This window comes from Athene noctua, chromosome 13 (genome assembly GCF_965140245.1).
Source record: "Athene noctua chromosome 13, bAthNoc1.hap1.1, whole genome shotgun sequence".
In the NCBI taxonomy this organism is placed as follows: domain Eukaryota; kingdom Metazoa; phylum Chordata; class Aves; order Strigiformes; family Strigidae; genus Athene; species Athene noctua.
Window position 1 is genome coordinate 4,553,030 of NC_134049.1, and position 16,748 is coordinate 4,569,777.

Sequence of the window (16,748 nt, forward strand, 5' to 3'; positions counted from 1 at the left end):
GGACCCACATGTTTTATATATTCATCAGAAAGGCAGACTATGAATCCACCGAACTGCAGAAGAGATTTGAAAGCAAACTGAGATAAGCATGTGAGTACAAAAGAGAGGAGGAGGAGGCATTTTTTAAGGGCAGAAAAATACTGACCTAAATCAAAACACAGAAACTCTAGCTAGCATGCAAAACAATTCTGTCCACACATCACGGATATATGTTTTTAGAAAGTAGATTCTTGGAGATTTAAAGTATAAACTATGTACATAGCTCCCTCTGATGACCATTGGACACGATACAATGCAAGTCTCCTTTTATTTTTGTTCGTGCTTTCAACTGACAGCTGACTGGTTAAATTCTAATTGCTTCCAAGTGAGGTCAGCAAAGGTATTTATCGAAAAGGACTGAACAACAGGCTCAACACACACATGCACGCGCACGCATAAGCACATACACACCATCTCTCCAGCGTGTTGATTTATGGAAACAATTATAATTCTGGTGGAGTCTTTCTGAGCTGAGAAAGTTTGTAGCTACAGTTGAGTGTCTCATGTTGCAAAAACCAGACAACAGAAATGGAGTACTTGAGTATCCAGCTCTTATCAACAGGAACAAGTAAGTTATCTGTCCTTTAGAAGAACATTCAACATTTTCTAATAGCTAAATACTTTTATCTTCATTTCTATATGCTAGATGCTAAAAAAGCAATAAGAAAACGATTAATAAACTGAAAAGGGTAGGAATAAAAATACAGGGCTAAGGCTATGAGGTCTGTTTTGAACTAGAGAAAAAATTATCTGATAGATTGTGTTAATAGTGAATATATAGGTATGAAGTAATCAGCAGAATTTTACAATGCATGAGAAAATAGTTCAACTGAATCAATAGGGGATTTTTGGAAGGACTTAAAACTGAAGACAGAACTATGTTTATAATCAGTTTAAATGTCTGTTTATGTAAAAAGTTGTGAGAGATATCTGTTGTATATACATTTGCATATTTTTTAAAATCAGCTTAGTCTGTGATACATTTATGTATAGTGCTTTTCTGTAGCATAATGTATCATTGCACGTTTAACAATTGAGCATAATGTATCATTGCACGTTTAACAATTGAGCATAAAGACTTATACCTGCACCTTTTCTCACAGATCTTTTACTTCCAGTGCAAGCAGCAAATTCAAGTAGTACAGAAGGTCACGACAACAAAGGTTTTTATAACTTGTGTCTTTAAAGGATATTCTGACTGAAGAGATATTAAGAAGCTCTTCTGTTTCGTCATTAACTATTAAGGAATAACGATCAGAATTCTAGAAGAGGGAACAATCACGTTTAAATGAATCTGTAACTCGTAAAGACAGAAGGCAGGTCGGTGACCTAAGAGCAACAGTCTACTTGAGATTTAATTTTCATTATGTTGTTCATGAACACCCAGAACACTGCACTATAATGCACAAATGGATACTGACATGGATCCTGCCAATTTTGCTCTACAGATCATACTTTTACATTATCTTTCTAATGGGCACTATATCTTTAGCTTGCAATGACATGACTCCAGAGCAAATGGCTACAAATGTGAACTGTTCCAGCCCTGAGCGACATACCAGAAGCTATGATTATATGGAAGGGGGGGATGTAAGAGTGAGAAGACTTTTCTGTCGAACTCAGTGGTATATGAGGATTGATAAGCGAGGCAAAGTAAAAGGGACAAGAGAAGCAAACAACAACTACAGTAAGTAATTTTGCTTTTCCTATTTTTAAGTTTTTAGAAATTTACACATCATTGTTTCCTATTCCTTGGTTTATCGTAATTTCAAAAGAATTTTGTATAGTGTACTGACCATTGTATAAGACAAGTTTTCCAATTAATCCTACAGCAGGACATTTGTTATTGATTTTGAAATGCGTCATTTTAAATACTACATTGTAGATCTGCTAATGTATTAGTTACAGCTGGTAACTATTAGCAAACAGAGAGCCTATTTTAACAAGTGAATTAAGGTTGTAAGTATGAAAATGTATGACCACAAACTCTGCTCATAAAATACTTATGAAACATTAAACCACATTTATATAGTCCACAAACTACCTCCAAGTTTGGTGTGTTTGAGTTAACAATTGAAACATATGCAATACTAGAAAGTTCAATGGAAAGAATTATGTAAACTCTCTTGCAAAATCTTTTAGATAGTTTGCCAAGCCAGGAACAAAATCTATTATAGTTTCTGCAGTTCATTATTACAATGATCATGATGCTGAAAAAATATTCTCTCCCCTTTCTTCCAAAAACATGACTCATCTAGAGAGAATGGACATATAATATTTTGCAAAGCTGTACCAAATACAGTTTTTTAAGTGGAAAAAGAATTGTACTAATCTGTATTTTTCACACAAATACATATATATATGTCTTCCATTCACACTTGAAGGCATTAATTTTACAGTCACTATTTTTGCCATTCTGTCTTTCATGTTATTAAAAATATATTGTTTATTTAGAGAAACATGACATCCACTTGAAAAGACATTATTAAGATACAACAAGGAAATACAGAGGATTATATTGCATATTTCAAAATTAAGTTATAAGGAAAAGGGGCCAGAGACATGCTGGTCTAGTGTTTATAGTCAACTGAAAGGACAAATACATATCCAAGGATGCTACTAAATACAGTTTTAATGTATGTTGTACCTACTGTTGTGCTTTTTTATAACAGCAGCAGCAAAATAAATCAATAAATCAGACTTCAAGAACTCTTAGTGTCATTCAGCTTTCAGCTGAAGTCGACTGCTTATTTTCTATAAGAACAGCACTTTTGCATGCTAAGTGCCTGGATAGTGGGCTTCATATTTTATTTCTTTACTTCACGACTACATTAAGTGCTTGGCAACTTGCGTGGCTACAACTTCACTGACTAATGTTACTGTTTCTTTTAAAATTTGCTTCCATATGTCTCCTTTCTTCCTACACTATTACGTAGTGAATAACAATATTCCTCTGAAAGACGACACATGGCCAGCAGCCAGATAAATTATTTGGTCCATATTCAAGACGACTCCCATTGAGTTTCAGGAAGATATTACTACAATAGAGATCCATAGGGCTAGTTTTGAAGTGAAATGTTGCTCCCATAAGAATCACTGGGAAAAAAAAAAACCTGTTACTGACTGTTGAAATAGTTTCTTCTAAGTTTTTGCAAATAAGTGAGTATTCACAGTACCCAGTCTGCTCTGTTTTATTTACAAACACTTTAAAGGGATTATGACAGCATATAGAGCTGAATAATTACGTAAATTTGCTTTTTTTTTTTAGTTCCATGATGCTCAAGTATAAACTTTGTTAGTAATTCAGCATTATTTCAAATTCAACTAAAGTTTCTCAATTCCCTGCAGGATGCCATGCTGCTGAAGCACACTAATGACACCCTGAAACATTCTGTAGTGAAACCATTAGAGAATATCAGATCATCCTGTGCTAAAGGCAATCCATTTTCTTGTAGTGTACCGAACACTTTATGAATATTTAGTGATGGTAACTAACTATTAGAAATTACAGAAAGGCAGCCTTCAATCATTAAACCCTTACATTTATATTGCAGTGAAAAAAATATTGAATTCTTTCTCTGGTAAATGCAGTGAGTATCAGAAGAAAAAACAATCAATACTTGAATGGTTTAATCTGGTAACTGATGTGCGCTATGAACCGTCTCCACTACATTTAACTAATGTATGTAGGAAGTCTCCCACCATCTTAAATTGAAGTCTCTTGCTGTAATTTATCTATTGTATATGAGGAAATAATATTGAAATGCTTTTGTTGCACAAGTAGAATAGAGAAATACAGACAAAGAGAACTGGGAAAATGTGAACACTGATAACTTGGATTTTCTGAGAAACTTAAAAAAAAAAAAAGTCAGCATTGTGAAAAACTTGGTTTTTGTGATAGCCTGTTATTGCAGATGTGTTTAATGGCTCTCTACTAAAATACCCATAAAGAAAACAGTATGATACGAGGGGTAAAAAACAAAACAAAAAAATTAAAAAGCAACCCCACCTGAACGAATACACTCTCCCTAAGCAAAATTTTTCACATTAGAAGGCTAAAAAAAATCTATTTTTATCCAGGATTTCTGAAAAGCACCCTTTTAAAATCATACCCATTACAAAGATGTATTAACCTTGGTGTTTAAATATTCTTGTTCTGTGATTTCCAGTTCTGAAAGTTACTAAATCAGACCTATTTCTCAGGATAGAATCCCAGAACAGCTGCGGTCAAATTAATCAATGGGTACAAAAAGTGTTGCTCCAAGAAGTATCACCTTATTTCATCCTAATTTTCCACTTACATAATAAATAAAAGGAATCCTTTTCCCTTTTGAATCACTAACATGTGCTACTAAAGTGAAAACAAGAAAAAATTTGTGTTTTTAACTATCATAACTTAGCTTTGCAAAGGAAGCTGCATTGACAGTTTTGCAGACAGAGTCAACTACTTGTTTTCAGCCCATGAATTGTGAAGCATGAATAATGTGAAGAGCAGTTTTCACATTGAGAAATGTCTGTAGAATAACAACTTCATCATAACTTTGGCAAGTGCCAAAATTCACAGAGCTTCTCTCATCAGTTGAGACTATAAATGTAAGAATGCCAAGACGGTGAGGAATTAGCATCTTGGTATTTCAAACTTCTCTAGTATGTCACAGAATAAAATTTATATACACATCCAACGGAAGTAACAGCAAAAATAAAGTGTTAAAATTTACCAAGATTTTAATTCAAAAGCCACTGTATTAAATGTATGGGGATTGAAATTCCATGACAAAACTCAATACTGAACCAAACCCTCACTCACCAATTGTAAATAATCTTTATTTATCATTCACTTGTTTCAAAAGGCATTAGAAGTTAACTGCTTAGTCCAAGAAATCTGTGTGTACTGTTTTAGTGAAAGCAAATTGTTGAATCCTGTTTACAACAGTGATGACCTTGTTGGGTACCCGAAAAATATTATTCTGTGCACATTTCAGAAAGCAGTAGAGCCTTCTGGTGGACATAAAGGTGATAACTCAAGAGTGAACTAAGCATATCAGAGGACAGTGATCTCCACTAAGCAGAGGAAATCACTTTACACCTGACAGCTTTGCTTTCATTCTGAAAACTAGAAGGCAGACTGAGAACTGAGAGTCACATACTGAAATCTAAAGCAAGAATTAGGAAGCAGCCAAGAGATGAGGTCACCCAGAAAAATCTGTCATTATTTAGAAAAAAATTTTCTCTTTGACAAACACTTATTATAGCTTGTCCAAGCCTAAACTATATGCTTTTTATTAAAAAAAATAAATTTTGTATCTTGTTTGTGTAAAATAATCTAAGTGGACACACTAAACAGACTTTTTGAATTCACAATTGTAAAAAGTGAGAGTGATTGAACAAATCTTGGAGATAATATGGCAATTTGTTAACTCTTCATCTTTGATAGAAAATAAATCTCTCCTTATTATCACTTACTCCTTTCATTTAAGTTTGTGTTTATGAATTTTGCAGATTTTATTTGATGTTATTCAGAAAAAACTGCAGCAAAAATCAGAGTTTATTTTGACTCTATCCAAGAGGATTTACAGCTATGACTGGATGATGCTTTAGGACTTTCCACGCTCTGTTGCCTTTGGAATCTCATTTTAAAGACTTCAAAGGGTCTCTTAGTTACTAGAAAAGCCTTCCCGGAACCTGAATCTTAAGATGTCTGATCCTATCATATTCCATGTGTGCTCTAAACCCAGAAAGTGCCTATTTCCTCTTCTTTTCAGTTGATAAAACCAACCAAAATAAATAAATTTAAATATATATATATATATAAAAATGAAAAGGTAGTCTAGTGAGATTTTGGCACAAAATGGCTGAAATCTTGATTAAAATTTTTATCTTGGAAAACTATTTCTATTTTGATCAAAATCCAACAAGTCGTAATTTTCAGTAATATTAAATTAACTCTAACTCAGTTTTGTTCAAACCTAAACCATAACTGAAGACAAAATAGACTTTATATGCATCTTGCTGGTTAAATAATCAAATTTGCTTAGAAATCAAAATTATTTCCAATTGCATTTTATATAGGCTTCTTTAGGGTAAAATATATGTTGGACTATGTATGCTATGCCACTGTATAAACTTTATTTCTGGTGCTTAAATACATATTACATAGTACCTGAAAATCATATATTTCAAGGCAGGTATTGATGGATCAGGTTCAGTTAAGGGTTATGTGTGTTCCAATCAAACAGAAAATTGCAACTGCATTCTTGATTTTTCAAGAGGTGGTTGGTTCAACCAATACACTGGCATCAGGTGAAGACAAACCTTCACTTTTGCTTCACATTAGTACTCTGTTACTTTTAAATTCTAACAGCAAGAGATTTAATTCAAATGGAAATATACGTGTATTCTCTCAAAACTACAATGCCAAGGATGACTTTCTCTCCTACAGCGATTAATCAGATCTAAATATAACAGATTTCCCTGCTCCCTCTCTATCTCTTTGCCTAGCACTGGTGGTAGATTCCACCCCTCAAGTTTCAACCAGCAGAAGAGACTCTATGACCATACCTTAGCTTATACCTTATCACAGATCCCAGCTTCTCACCATCAACTCCCGATGAAGATGGGCTTTAGCAAAGATGCAGATAACAGAAGCAGCTAGTTATGCCTGTCTTACAGTTTCTATTGACTTTTTTGATGAGTCCCCTTTGGGGTAGTGAGAAGAAAGGAGGGAGTAAAGTCTTGGACCACTGCAGCAAGATTCTTCAGATCTCACGTATCAATGTCCAGATCAGTGCTCAACTGACAGTACGTTAGGGGTGCCACAAAACACAATTAAAACTATTCATCACTTCTGAATTTACCTCCTGAATCTTCATCACCTTGTCTATTCTGTGGTATTTACCAGCTTAAAAATACATGTAAAGTCAGAACACAGGCAGTTTATACCCAGTTTCTTCTCACTCTGAACACAAAATGATCGCAATAAGCTCTGTGAGGGGAGAACCAAACCTCTGGGCTCAGGCACAGGCAGCAGCTTCGCAAGATTAACACCAACAGGGCTATGTCTGCCTGTGTGTGCTTCAAAACTCGGGTATGAGCAGTGAAAAACATCTAAGCTGAACCTATACACATCCTGCTTAAAACTGATTCATTCGACCTTGATACACCTTTGTAATTCAGCTGCAGCTTGGCAGTTTTTCTAAGTCTCTCAATATTGAGATTTATTGGAAATGAGAAAAGTTACATTTTTATGAAAACATCAACCCAGTTTAGCAGCCAACTGAAGAAGCAGTTACAGGATATACTTAAAAAGATAAATTGCAGCCCCTTCTCCCCCCACAGCTTTTCCCCCTCCCCGTTTACAAATTCTGAATGTATCAAAAATTCAGTATTGTATCACTACGCATGTTATTGCTCCATCCTGAATAAAATGTGCTGAAGTGGCCCTGACCTGAAACTCAAGGCTAATCTAAACTTTCAAGCAATTTACTTACAGACTTGGAGAAAATTCCTCAAACTCTCTGTGCCTCTTTGAAAAAGAATTATTCACCTCTGTGTAAAAAGCTTTAAAAACTATTAGTCCAAAAAACTTCCAAACCTACCAAGAATTGTGTGTTAATGTTCTAGATAGAGAATACTTTTATTAATTGACTAATAAAATAGTAACTAAAATAACTGAAGTCGATAGCTAGACAGAAAAACACAGAGCTCAGATGAATCTTAAGGAAGTAATTTTCCATACAGGCAAATAGAATTTGGTAGAAAATTTAATTCCTTAGTCAGTTTTGCAAAACAATACCAAAATCCAGGTATCTCCCTTCACAGCTTCCACCTTTCTGGACTGTTAAAATCACTTTCAGATACTCTTTTTTAGATTTCTAGGATCCCAGAGTACAAAGAAAAGCTGGTTTTCCCCTCCACCTTTCATAAACCTCAGGAAGACAAGACATCCTAAAGGATATAATTATCCTGTTCCACACTACAAGATGCATCAACTGGTAGTATATTTCGGAACACTTTCCTCATCAAAACAGAATAAGTTTAGGCAAATGAAGACTGTTACTCTTCTTGGGTGGTACACTGCTTTCATTGCATAATTGACTGTCTATGACTATATTTGGCAATTGTATCTCAATTGTCTTTTTTGACTTTTGACTTTATTTTCAATTTTTAATTCTGGATATGAGCTGATGGAAAGGTCAAGTTAGCCTTCTGGTGTATGTGATTTAGAAAAATTATTAAGAAAAAGTTAACAGTGAAAATTCCTATGGCAATAACAATAGAGTAGAGGTTAACAATCATAGCACTGAACTCTCACACTTTAAAACTTTCATAACACATGACATCATTTATACAAATGGAAAAAATTCTTTGTAACAATTGGTGCTGAAAAGCTGGAAGTGGATATTCACAGATGTGGCCCACAACTACGTGAAAACACACCAAAAAAGCAATAAAAATACCAATGCAATCAATATGCTCTCCTGACTATTATTTAGCTTTTGAAACAAAGAACAAAATGAAGGTTAAATTGTAATGGGATTTATTTTTTATGCCATTCACACTGCCTATAACATGAAACTAGCACCTGCACAGTTTATCAACAGAAGACCCCAATATTATAAACAGGCTGAATCAGATGATCAGACAGGTAAATCCCAGTTAACATCAGCAAAGCTATGTCAAATTACTCCAAGTGAGCATCTGCTCTTTTTTAAAGTTAGAGCAGGAATCTGAAAATTCAAAACCAGGATGAATTAATTAAAAAAAAAAAATCTACACATTCTCTTAAAAACACTGAAATATTCCTCCAGTACACAATCTTCCAAAGTTAAGCACAGTTGGAACGTTGATAGATCAATGCAAAACTATAAACGAAAACACTGAAAACGTGACCATTTCATAGCATTTCTAACCACAATAACTTCAATAAGAAGTAACAAACAGCACTCCTCACCACCACTTCGATCAAAACATTTTTTGAATACCCCGTTACCTGTGGGTTTTTTGAAGAAGTTTCCTAGTGTTAGTAAGGCATGTATGCTATTAAAGGTTGAAGTACCTTACTTCCGTTTCTGGTAAGCTGGCTTGCTTTCTTTGAAACGTGTTAATAGACACTGGGAGGTGCTACAGACTACGAAAAGAAGCTGCTCAGACTTGTCCTTGGCCATTTTGATACCTCAGAATTTTGATATTTGTCTCGCTAGAAGTTAATGTACTTCAAAACAGAAAAAAACCCGACCTGCTAAGAAGCAGCATATTTATTCATTTATAACCCATGCAAATTTTAGAAGTTTTTATTATGACTTTAAATGTCAAGTGGGATTTGATATTTCAATCAGAAGTAACCATTTACAGAAAAAAAAAAAAATAGACAATTATATAATTGTTAGAGACAGGAATTATTATAGATGAACATACATATTATCTAGAGCTGAAGATATTAGAGGGAAAAAAAAACAAACCCCACAATCAACAACAAATTTTGTGCTGAAGTCCCAGAGCTGCTCAGGTGAGCTGGTGCCATAGTTCTGTGGGCTGTCTGAACGCACAGCTGTAAGCAATGTAGTGGCAAACCTGAAGTTTTAGATGCTTGTCAGGTGTGTGGAAATACTCCCTACAAGAGCTTTTCTGGCTTCTTGCATACCACGCACACAAGATGGCATTATGATAATAGATTTGCCCTTTGAGTGGTCTGTGTGCATTTTAAGGGTAATAATGTTCAGGCTCTCTAGCTAGCCACTAAGCAGATAGATTTGGGACAAAAGATGGCTCTAGCTAGGTCAAGGGAAGAAGGCAGCAGCGTGGGGAATGGCCTGGTTCCATCCAGTGCTTGTGTAACTACTGCAGCAAAGCCCTTGTGAAAACAAGAATTGTACTCCCTGACGTGAAACAGAAAGGATAACTGAATCCTAGAGAGTGCAGCCAGTACTGGTACAATTGGAAAGTGCAACTTTCACCAGCAAAAGCAACTTCAATTCCACCATGCTAATTTATTTCCTTTGGAACAGCCTATGTAGCTTAGGGACTGCACATAACGTGCAAGATGAGGCAAAGAAATCCAAGCAGTTATTGAGTGCTTATTGGTGAGATTTTACACGGATTTAGGGAACTCGCTACGTAAATCCAGGACATAATGATTCAAATAGCTAGGCTTGATTGTTAGGGCCACCTTGCGACTAAGAGACAGATTTATGCTGTGGGACAGGCAAGTACAAGATCTTCCTCAGCAGTGGTCCTTTATGTTTGCTTGTGTGGGGAAACTGCACTTGAGAAGCCATGAAGTTAGCCCAGCCATATCACATTGCAAAGGTACAGCAAAAAAATTGTAATATTACCTTTACATAAGGACAAGGACAAATACCTGTGCCCAAAGTGAGATTCACCCCAGCTGAATTCCCCACCCAGTGCTGTTGCTTGTATTAGTTTAGCACCACCTTACCAACACCATGCTATAAGAGCATACAAAACCATATCTGCCATGTGCTAAGCACATCTCTGACAACACAGAAGCTGCAAGCATGACAAATACTTAAATAGTCCTCTGCCTACAAATGTTGTTACTAATCAAAACCTAAATTAAATACAATTTCAAGAGGCTATTTTCAAACTAACTGGAGACAAAAAGCCATTCTTCCAATTAAAGTAAACTCCATCCTTCCAACTGCACCTCTTACATTTTTTACTGAGCGTGGAGATCATAGTCAATATTTCCAAGACTGAAAACCAAAACCAAATTAAAAGATACATAACCTCCAGGGTAAGCAAATTCCTCTTTAGAGCACTCTGAACCACTGTATACAAGTCAGAAAAAAAGACACTTATACCTTATATCCAAATTATGATTTAAAAAATTCCCTTCATCCACTCAGGAAACCAATACTACCACTTACCTCATCAGGTAAGAGACAGCATAAGGAACATGGAGAGCCTCTTCCCTGATAGGAACCCTCCTTTCTCATTGCTGGCCAGCTACAGGGGGCTGGCTGGGCCCTCCTTCCTCCCACTTACTAATGTAATCAACTACACAGGTGTTTGAAGCTTCTTTTTTACATCCTGCCACCCCTACAGTACTGGTACTATGTTTTAGAGCGTTCTGTCTGAGCATCTGTTTCAGCAGTCAGGAAGGAAGGAAGTTTCCTTATTGAGGCTGTAAAAGACAAACAGTCTAGTGTGTTTTCCTACCTTACTAACAGTGTAACAGCCATATATTTGGGTGAATTGGTATTGGAGTCTGTAGTTAATATTTATTAGTTCGAAGGAAACCAAATGTTACATTAGTTTTGAGTAGCCTTAGGAGAGTCTGCTCAAATTATAAAGTAAATGGCAACAGTCCTAGGCCACTTTGTCCCTTTAAATGCCTCTTAAACTGAGCAATGAAAATAATACAGCTATTACTAAAACCGTTCTTTTAAATTAATGCACCAATTTCAATCAGAAAGTTCAAATTAGCAAACTGGTGCTCGGGCTACTTGATTATAAATACTAAACTACAATTAAAAAGCCTTCATTTCTGACTGCATCTTTGTGTGACTTGGGAAATTTGGTCTATATTACTGAACATAACTGTCATGCAACAAAATTAAAGGAAAAAAAAGATTACTACATCTTTCTAGGAAACTATTACTACATCTTTCAAGAAAATCATGGTCTGTTAATTTTCTTAGTGAAGTAATCCAGTGTTATTAATTTGAATTCATCTATTTTAATCTTATCCAATCAGATTATTTAAGAGGATGTGATGAGTTCCAATGGCTATATCATTTAAGCAGAAAATGATCTAGCGATAGAAAGTTTATTTATCATTAGTATTGTGAGAAATTGTTGGAGAAATTATTCAAAACTGTTTAACATTTGGAATAAACACCTATCTTTGCCAAAATGAGACTAAATACTGATCCCACTTTTTCTTCTTATATAACAAAATATGTCATATTTTGACATATTTTACATATTTTACCTACATGAGTAGGTATTCTGTACATTGTCCTTTTCAGCTAGGATCTGTAGACATCCCAAAGACAATTTTCTGAAAGTGCTAATCAGCACTCAAGGGACATTTCAAATTACATTTCAGAAAGCAATACTTAAGCCTAAACTCCATAGCATATATATGGTACTTACATTTCTAAATCACTTCACATGATATTTTAAAAAATGTCCAAGTAGCCACCATTATGCAACTGTGTGAGACAAAATAAATAACAGAACCCATATTTCCTGACTTTCTCCTAACAATTTGCAAGTCATCATCTTGTATCCATAAGATACACATTTTTTTTACCTGCTAGGACTAAATTAAAATGTATGACTGCCATTACAAAAATCTCTTTTCCCTTTCTCCCTCTTCACATTACCTGTTTGCTTTTTTCTCTCTGTGCTACCATTTTGTTTAGGGTATCCTTATCAATACATGGCAAAATTTAACGAACATTAGTTTTATACAAATTGTACATGAAAGTAATCACGCTTCTTTCCCCAAACAATTAAGTACATGAATTCCAAAACTAGAATGCAGGTGATCACTCCTTTGAGGTGATGCAGGAAAATGCAGGGTATTTCTGCCTGTATACAGCACAGTAAATATTGAAGATTTTGGGTCGCAACTTATTATATTGTCTTCTAGTTGACAGTTCAACAATGCAGTTATAGGTACTTTCAATTGAACTCAGCTTAGCAAAGTAGAATTGCTAGTTGCAGCTCCCGTTTCATGATTTCACCCTTTTCTGACTCCAGACCCAACACAGTGGGATGGTTTTTTTTCTTTGTTTTCCTCTTAACAGCTATCTGGCAGCTACATCCCAAACTAGCCTCTGTTAGTGGATCCCTAAAGAATTATATATACTTCATCTATTGCAATCACATGTGCTGCAATTTACCTCACAGGTGGTATTGTACAAAAGAGTCCGATTTGCACCCTGTCACACTATGCCATATTTCATTAACATAGATTTCTACATGAAAAAAAAAAATGTTTCTTTCTCTGTGTGCATGGTATTTGATTGAAATACATTCTCAGCCTCACAGAGATGTAATCAACATGAGAAAGTATTTGTTGAGAAGTACAGCATTATCTCTCTTTTCAACATACAGTCAAAATATGGCTGTTCTACTCATATTGACTTACTGATGAACTATAGAGAATTACCATTAATAGTCTGAAGAGTCGCTGTTGAAAGTAAAAAATATTGCACAGCTGTGGAGGAGTTAAGTTACTGACTAGTGGAAAAGCTATCTAACCCTGTGATTCATTAGGAAAAGTTTGCTCAAGAGCTGAAAGACCCATATTAGGAAAGAGACAAATATATGCCACTTGTAAAAGCCTGGCTCTACGGAAATCAGTAAGTCTTGTTACGGGTGCCTATCAATGGCCTAAGGAGTTAATTAAAAAAGATGCCAAATAATAACTATTGCTTCTGCAAATTCATGTGCTTTTGCTTTAAGATATGGTTTTATAACATTGGCAATACAGACTAGACACAAAGAAAAACAAAATTCTCTTTCCACCATTAATCTCTTCCTGACTTCCAAGTCAGGATGACTTATCTATACCTTACCAACATCTACATAGGAGTAATGTTGCTATCTCTATTTATTCTACTCAAGACATGAGCTTAAGAGTGCAATACACCAGAATATACCCGATTTAGGATATTCAACTCGAAAAATAGTTAACTGTTACTTTTCAAATATATGTGCAAATTTATATTTCTGTATTAAAGATATAAATGCAAGTTTATTCCAAGTTTTTTTGAGCTCTATTAAAACCACAGATCAACATTTCTATACTGAATAAAAAGTGATTGCATTATTTATCCTGCATATATATTTAATAGTAGAAATATAATCTATTTTTGTAATTTTTTTTCTACCATATAACATTCGCATTCACACACGAATCAAGAATAAATTGATAGTCATGGAGGAATTAAGTTGGCAAAAAAGGAGCAAGTTAAGAACAGCAGAAGCACTTTTGGTTTTTGTTTTGTGTGGTAAAACCCAATCATCTTCTCAGTCAACTTTGGTACTTTTTCTCCAGCTCCTTGCTGCCATACAGCTGAAGTCACAAATATTTTACACAAAAAAATAAGAGGTTTCTTTGCTTGAAGTAGTCATAATTGTTTCAGTCAGAGCAAAATGCATAGCTAATTCTTTACCAAACCTTCTTATCTATTTTATAACATACCACTACAGGTACAGCCAAGTTCTCTGCTGTTGTAACTTCATGGTCTTCAAGGCAGTTCTAAAATTTCCTGCTGAGTTCAATGTTAGACAGTAACTTTTCTCTTACTTTAATGTTACAAACACCAGGAAAGAACAGTACCATAAGGAGCAGAAATGATCATGAACACAATGCAGAATCAAAAAAGGCCTGCAAACTGATTCTGCCAATCCCAAAATTATAAAAGCTTAATGCAAATCCGCCACAAAATTAAAATGTAAGAACTGCAAACCCTTTATTTGCACATGCAGATTCTGCTACCCAGCCCCTAGTCTAATATTAAAAACTCACTAAACTTTATCCGAGTCCTCTAGTTCTATGAAGAAATCTCTACCACGTTACTCTGCTTTCTTACAGAGGACAAATGTTCCCTTCTTGAGCAAGGTCCTAGTTTAAGCCCATTAGCTGAAATGCATGTTTTCAAACATTTACAAATCACAGACAAGCTGTTTTCCAGGTTTTTAAGGGGTTCATATATTCTGCTACAGATTGCTTATGTATTACTTCTATTGTGCTCATCAAAACTTCATGACACCATTACATATAAAAGCAAAACAAGAATTATGTGAATTGTAGCAGAAAAATTGAAAAATGAAGGATTCCCAAAGGCCCCTGTCTGAAGCTGTTATCAAATGCTTCAGTGGTATGAAATCTTCCATTTGTCTCAAGATCAAGAAGAAAGGATGTCTTTATGCTTATGTCAGTGCACTGCACTGTAGTCTATCAAACAGGTTGTTCGATTATTGTCAGAGATGGAAATTTGGAATTCTGCCAATATAATAATATGGCTGCCAGGATAGAGCTGAATTTAAGATATTAAATCCTTTAACAGACTGGTCACAGATAACTTTGTAATAAACAGTCACTATATAGTGATATAGTAGTACCCATTGTGCTCTGAGAGCCAACAAAACTAACTACTGCAGTTTACAGGCACAGGAGAGCTTCATCCTTCCCTATGCAGTCCAGGACTGCAACTTCCCTTAGTTGGTAAAGAAAGTGAAGTAGTTTCTATCACATTTTAAATACTTTCCTCTGGTTAACTGAGAGGTGACTGTTATGGCATACTGATTTTACTAAAGTTTTTAAATTTAATTTAACTTTTAGGGCAATTTCTGTCAAAATGTTTAAAGAATCTTTTAAGAGAGTTGATCTAAGTCACTAAGGGCAAGTTTTTTAAGAACGTTTCAGTACCTAAAGGTGGAGTTAAGCAACATTAGAAAAATCTTCCTTTTAAACTAGCCTGTAGGTGGGGTTATTGGTGATAATGCAAAGAAACAGGAGCTAACAACCCAAGGCAGCTTTCTAACTTCATAGTTTCCCTTTTATATGTCCACTTTATATATCTTTGGCTGACCTAAACAATGATAATTTAATTGAAATAAACATAACTGCACTGATTTACACAAGGAGATATAAAAATCAGAACAAAAGCAATGGCAAACTGGGTTGTGTACAAACCAATAACATAACAAAAGTGTGTTAAAGAAAAAAGTTTAAAGAAACTTTTAATATAATTTGGCCAATCCTATGCTCTGTTAACTGTTCGGTACTGTTATCTTTATTCCATGACTTTTTACATCTTAGCTATGACCGATAACTTCTCTTCAGAAGATAACATCACACTATTCTATCACAAAACACTGGAATGTGTGCAGCCCTTAGTTCTAGAGTCAGTTCTAGAGCCCTTCTTTCTGCTTTTAGGGTACAAGCAGCTTTCACTAAAAAGCTAGGACACTATTTCCATCTAACACTTAAGAAAAGCAAAGCACAGAAAGGCTGCAGACTCTAGAAAATATTTACATGACACGAGTTGCGACAGTTTTTTCACTGTCTTCCTGATGAACATGGGCAAAACTAAGTGTGTGCATGGATATTTGTGTCATCAAACTCAAAATCATTAACACCTGATTTTCTCTACATCCTAGCGTTTGAAGGCAAAACTGACACCCCACCCCACCCCCGATTTTCAAACTGGATAATTCAGCCAAATTTAAAAAGGCAGGTTAAAAATCACACAAATAAATACAAAATAAAAGAGAAATTTGGCTACAGCTTCCATAGTATATTTGCTCTGGTTATTACCAACTGGTTCTAAATCAGAGGAATAATTCTCTCCACTGGTGCTGATACTGCTGTTTTTCCTCAGTTTTGATATGGAATTGTAAAGCTAGAGGACAACTAAAAGTTAACTGGATGACTGTAACACATTTATAAATATCTGATCATGTAAATGAAGAGAGAGGTTTCAAAGTGCTACCTGTGTGTAACAGCAAATATTCTGTTGATTTCCCTAAAGTCAGGCTTTCATCTTAGACAAACTTTTTAGAGTGGCAAAACCAGTGTGTAACTAGAAGTAAATTAATGACATTAGGCAAAATTAAGACAAGGAATCATTAAACTATTTGGAAAAAAAAAAAAGATTGTTGGACAATTGACACATTTTGATCAATATACTGAGCAAGGCAGGAGCAACATCAGGTACAAAAATCCT

At 35.0% G+C, this 16,748-nt stretch overlaps 1 protein-coding gene across 2 annotated transcripts in view; it reads left to right on the forward strand.

Moving 5' to 3' along the window:
* Positions 1 to 496: 496 nt before the first annotated feature.
* FGF7 (fibroblast growth factor 7) overlaps positions 497 to 16,748 on the forward strand; it is a 30,153-nt gene continuing 13,901 nt past the window's right edge. Inside the window, exons 1-2 of one of the 2 annotated variants that reach the window (XM_074917243.1) lie at positions 497 to 607; positions 1,143 to 1,726. In XM_074917243.1, coding sequence (XP_074773344.1) covers positions 1,441 to 1,726 — 286 coding nt within the window. In that variant the 5' untranslated portion in view covers positions 497 to 607; positions 1,143 to 1,440. The remainder of the gene's footprint in view (positions 608 to 1,142; positions 1,727 to 16,748) is intronic. The other variant, XM_074917244.1, reaches the window with a different exon arrangement.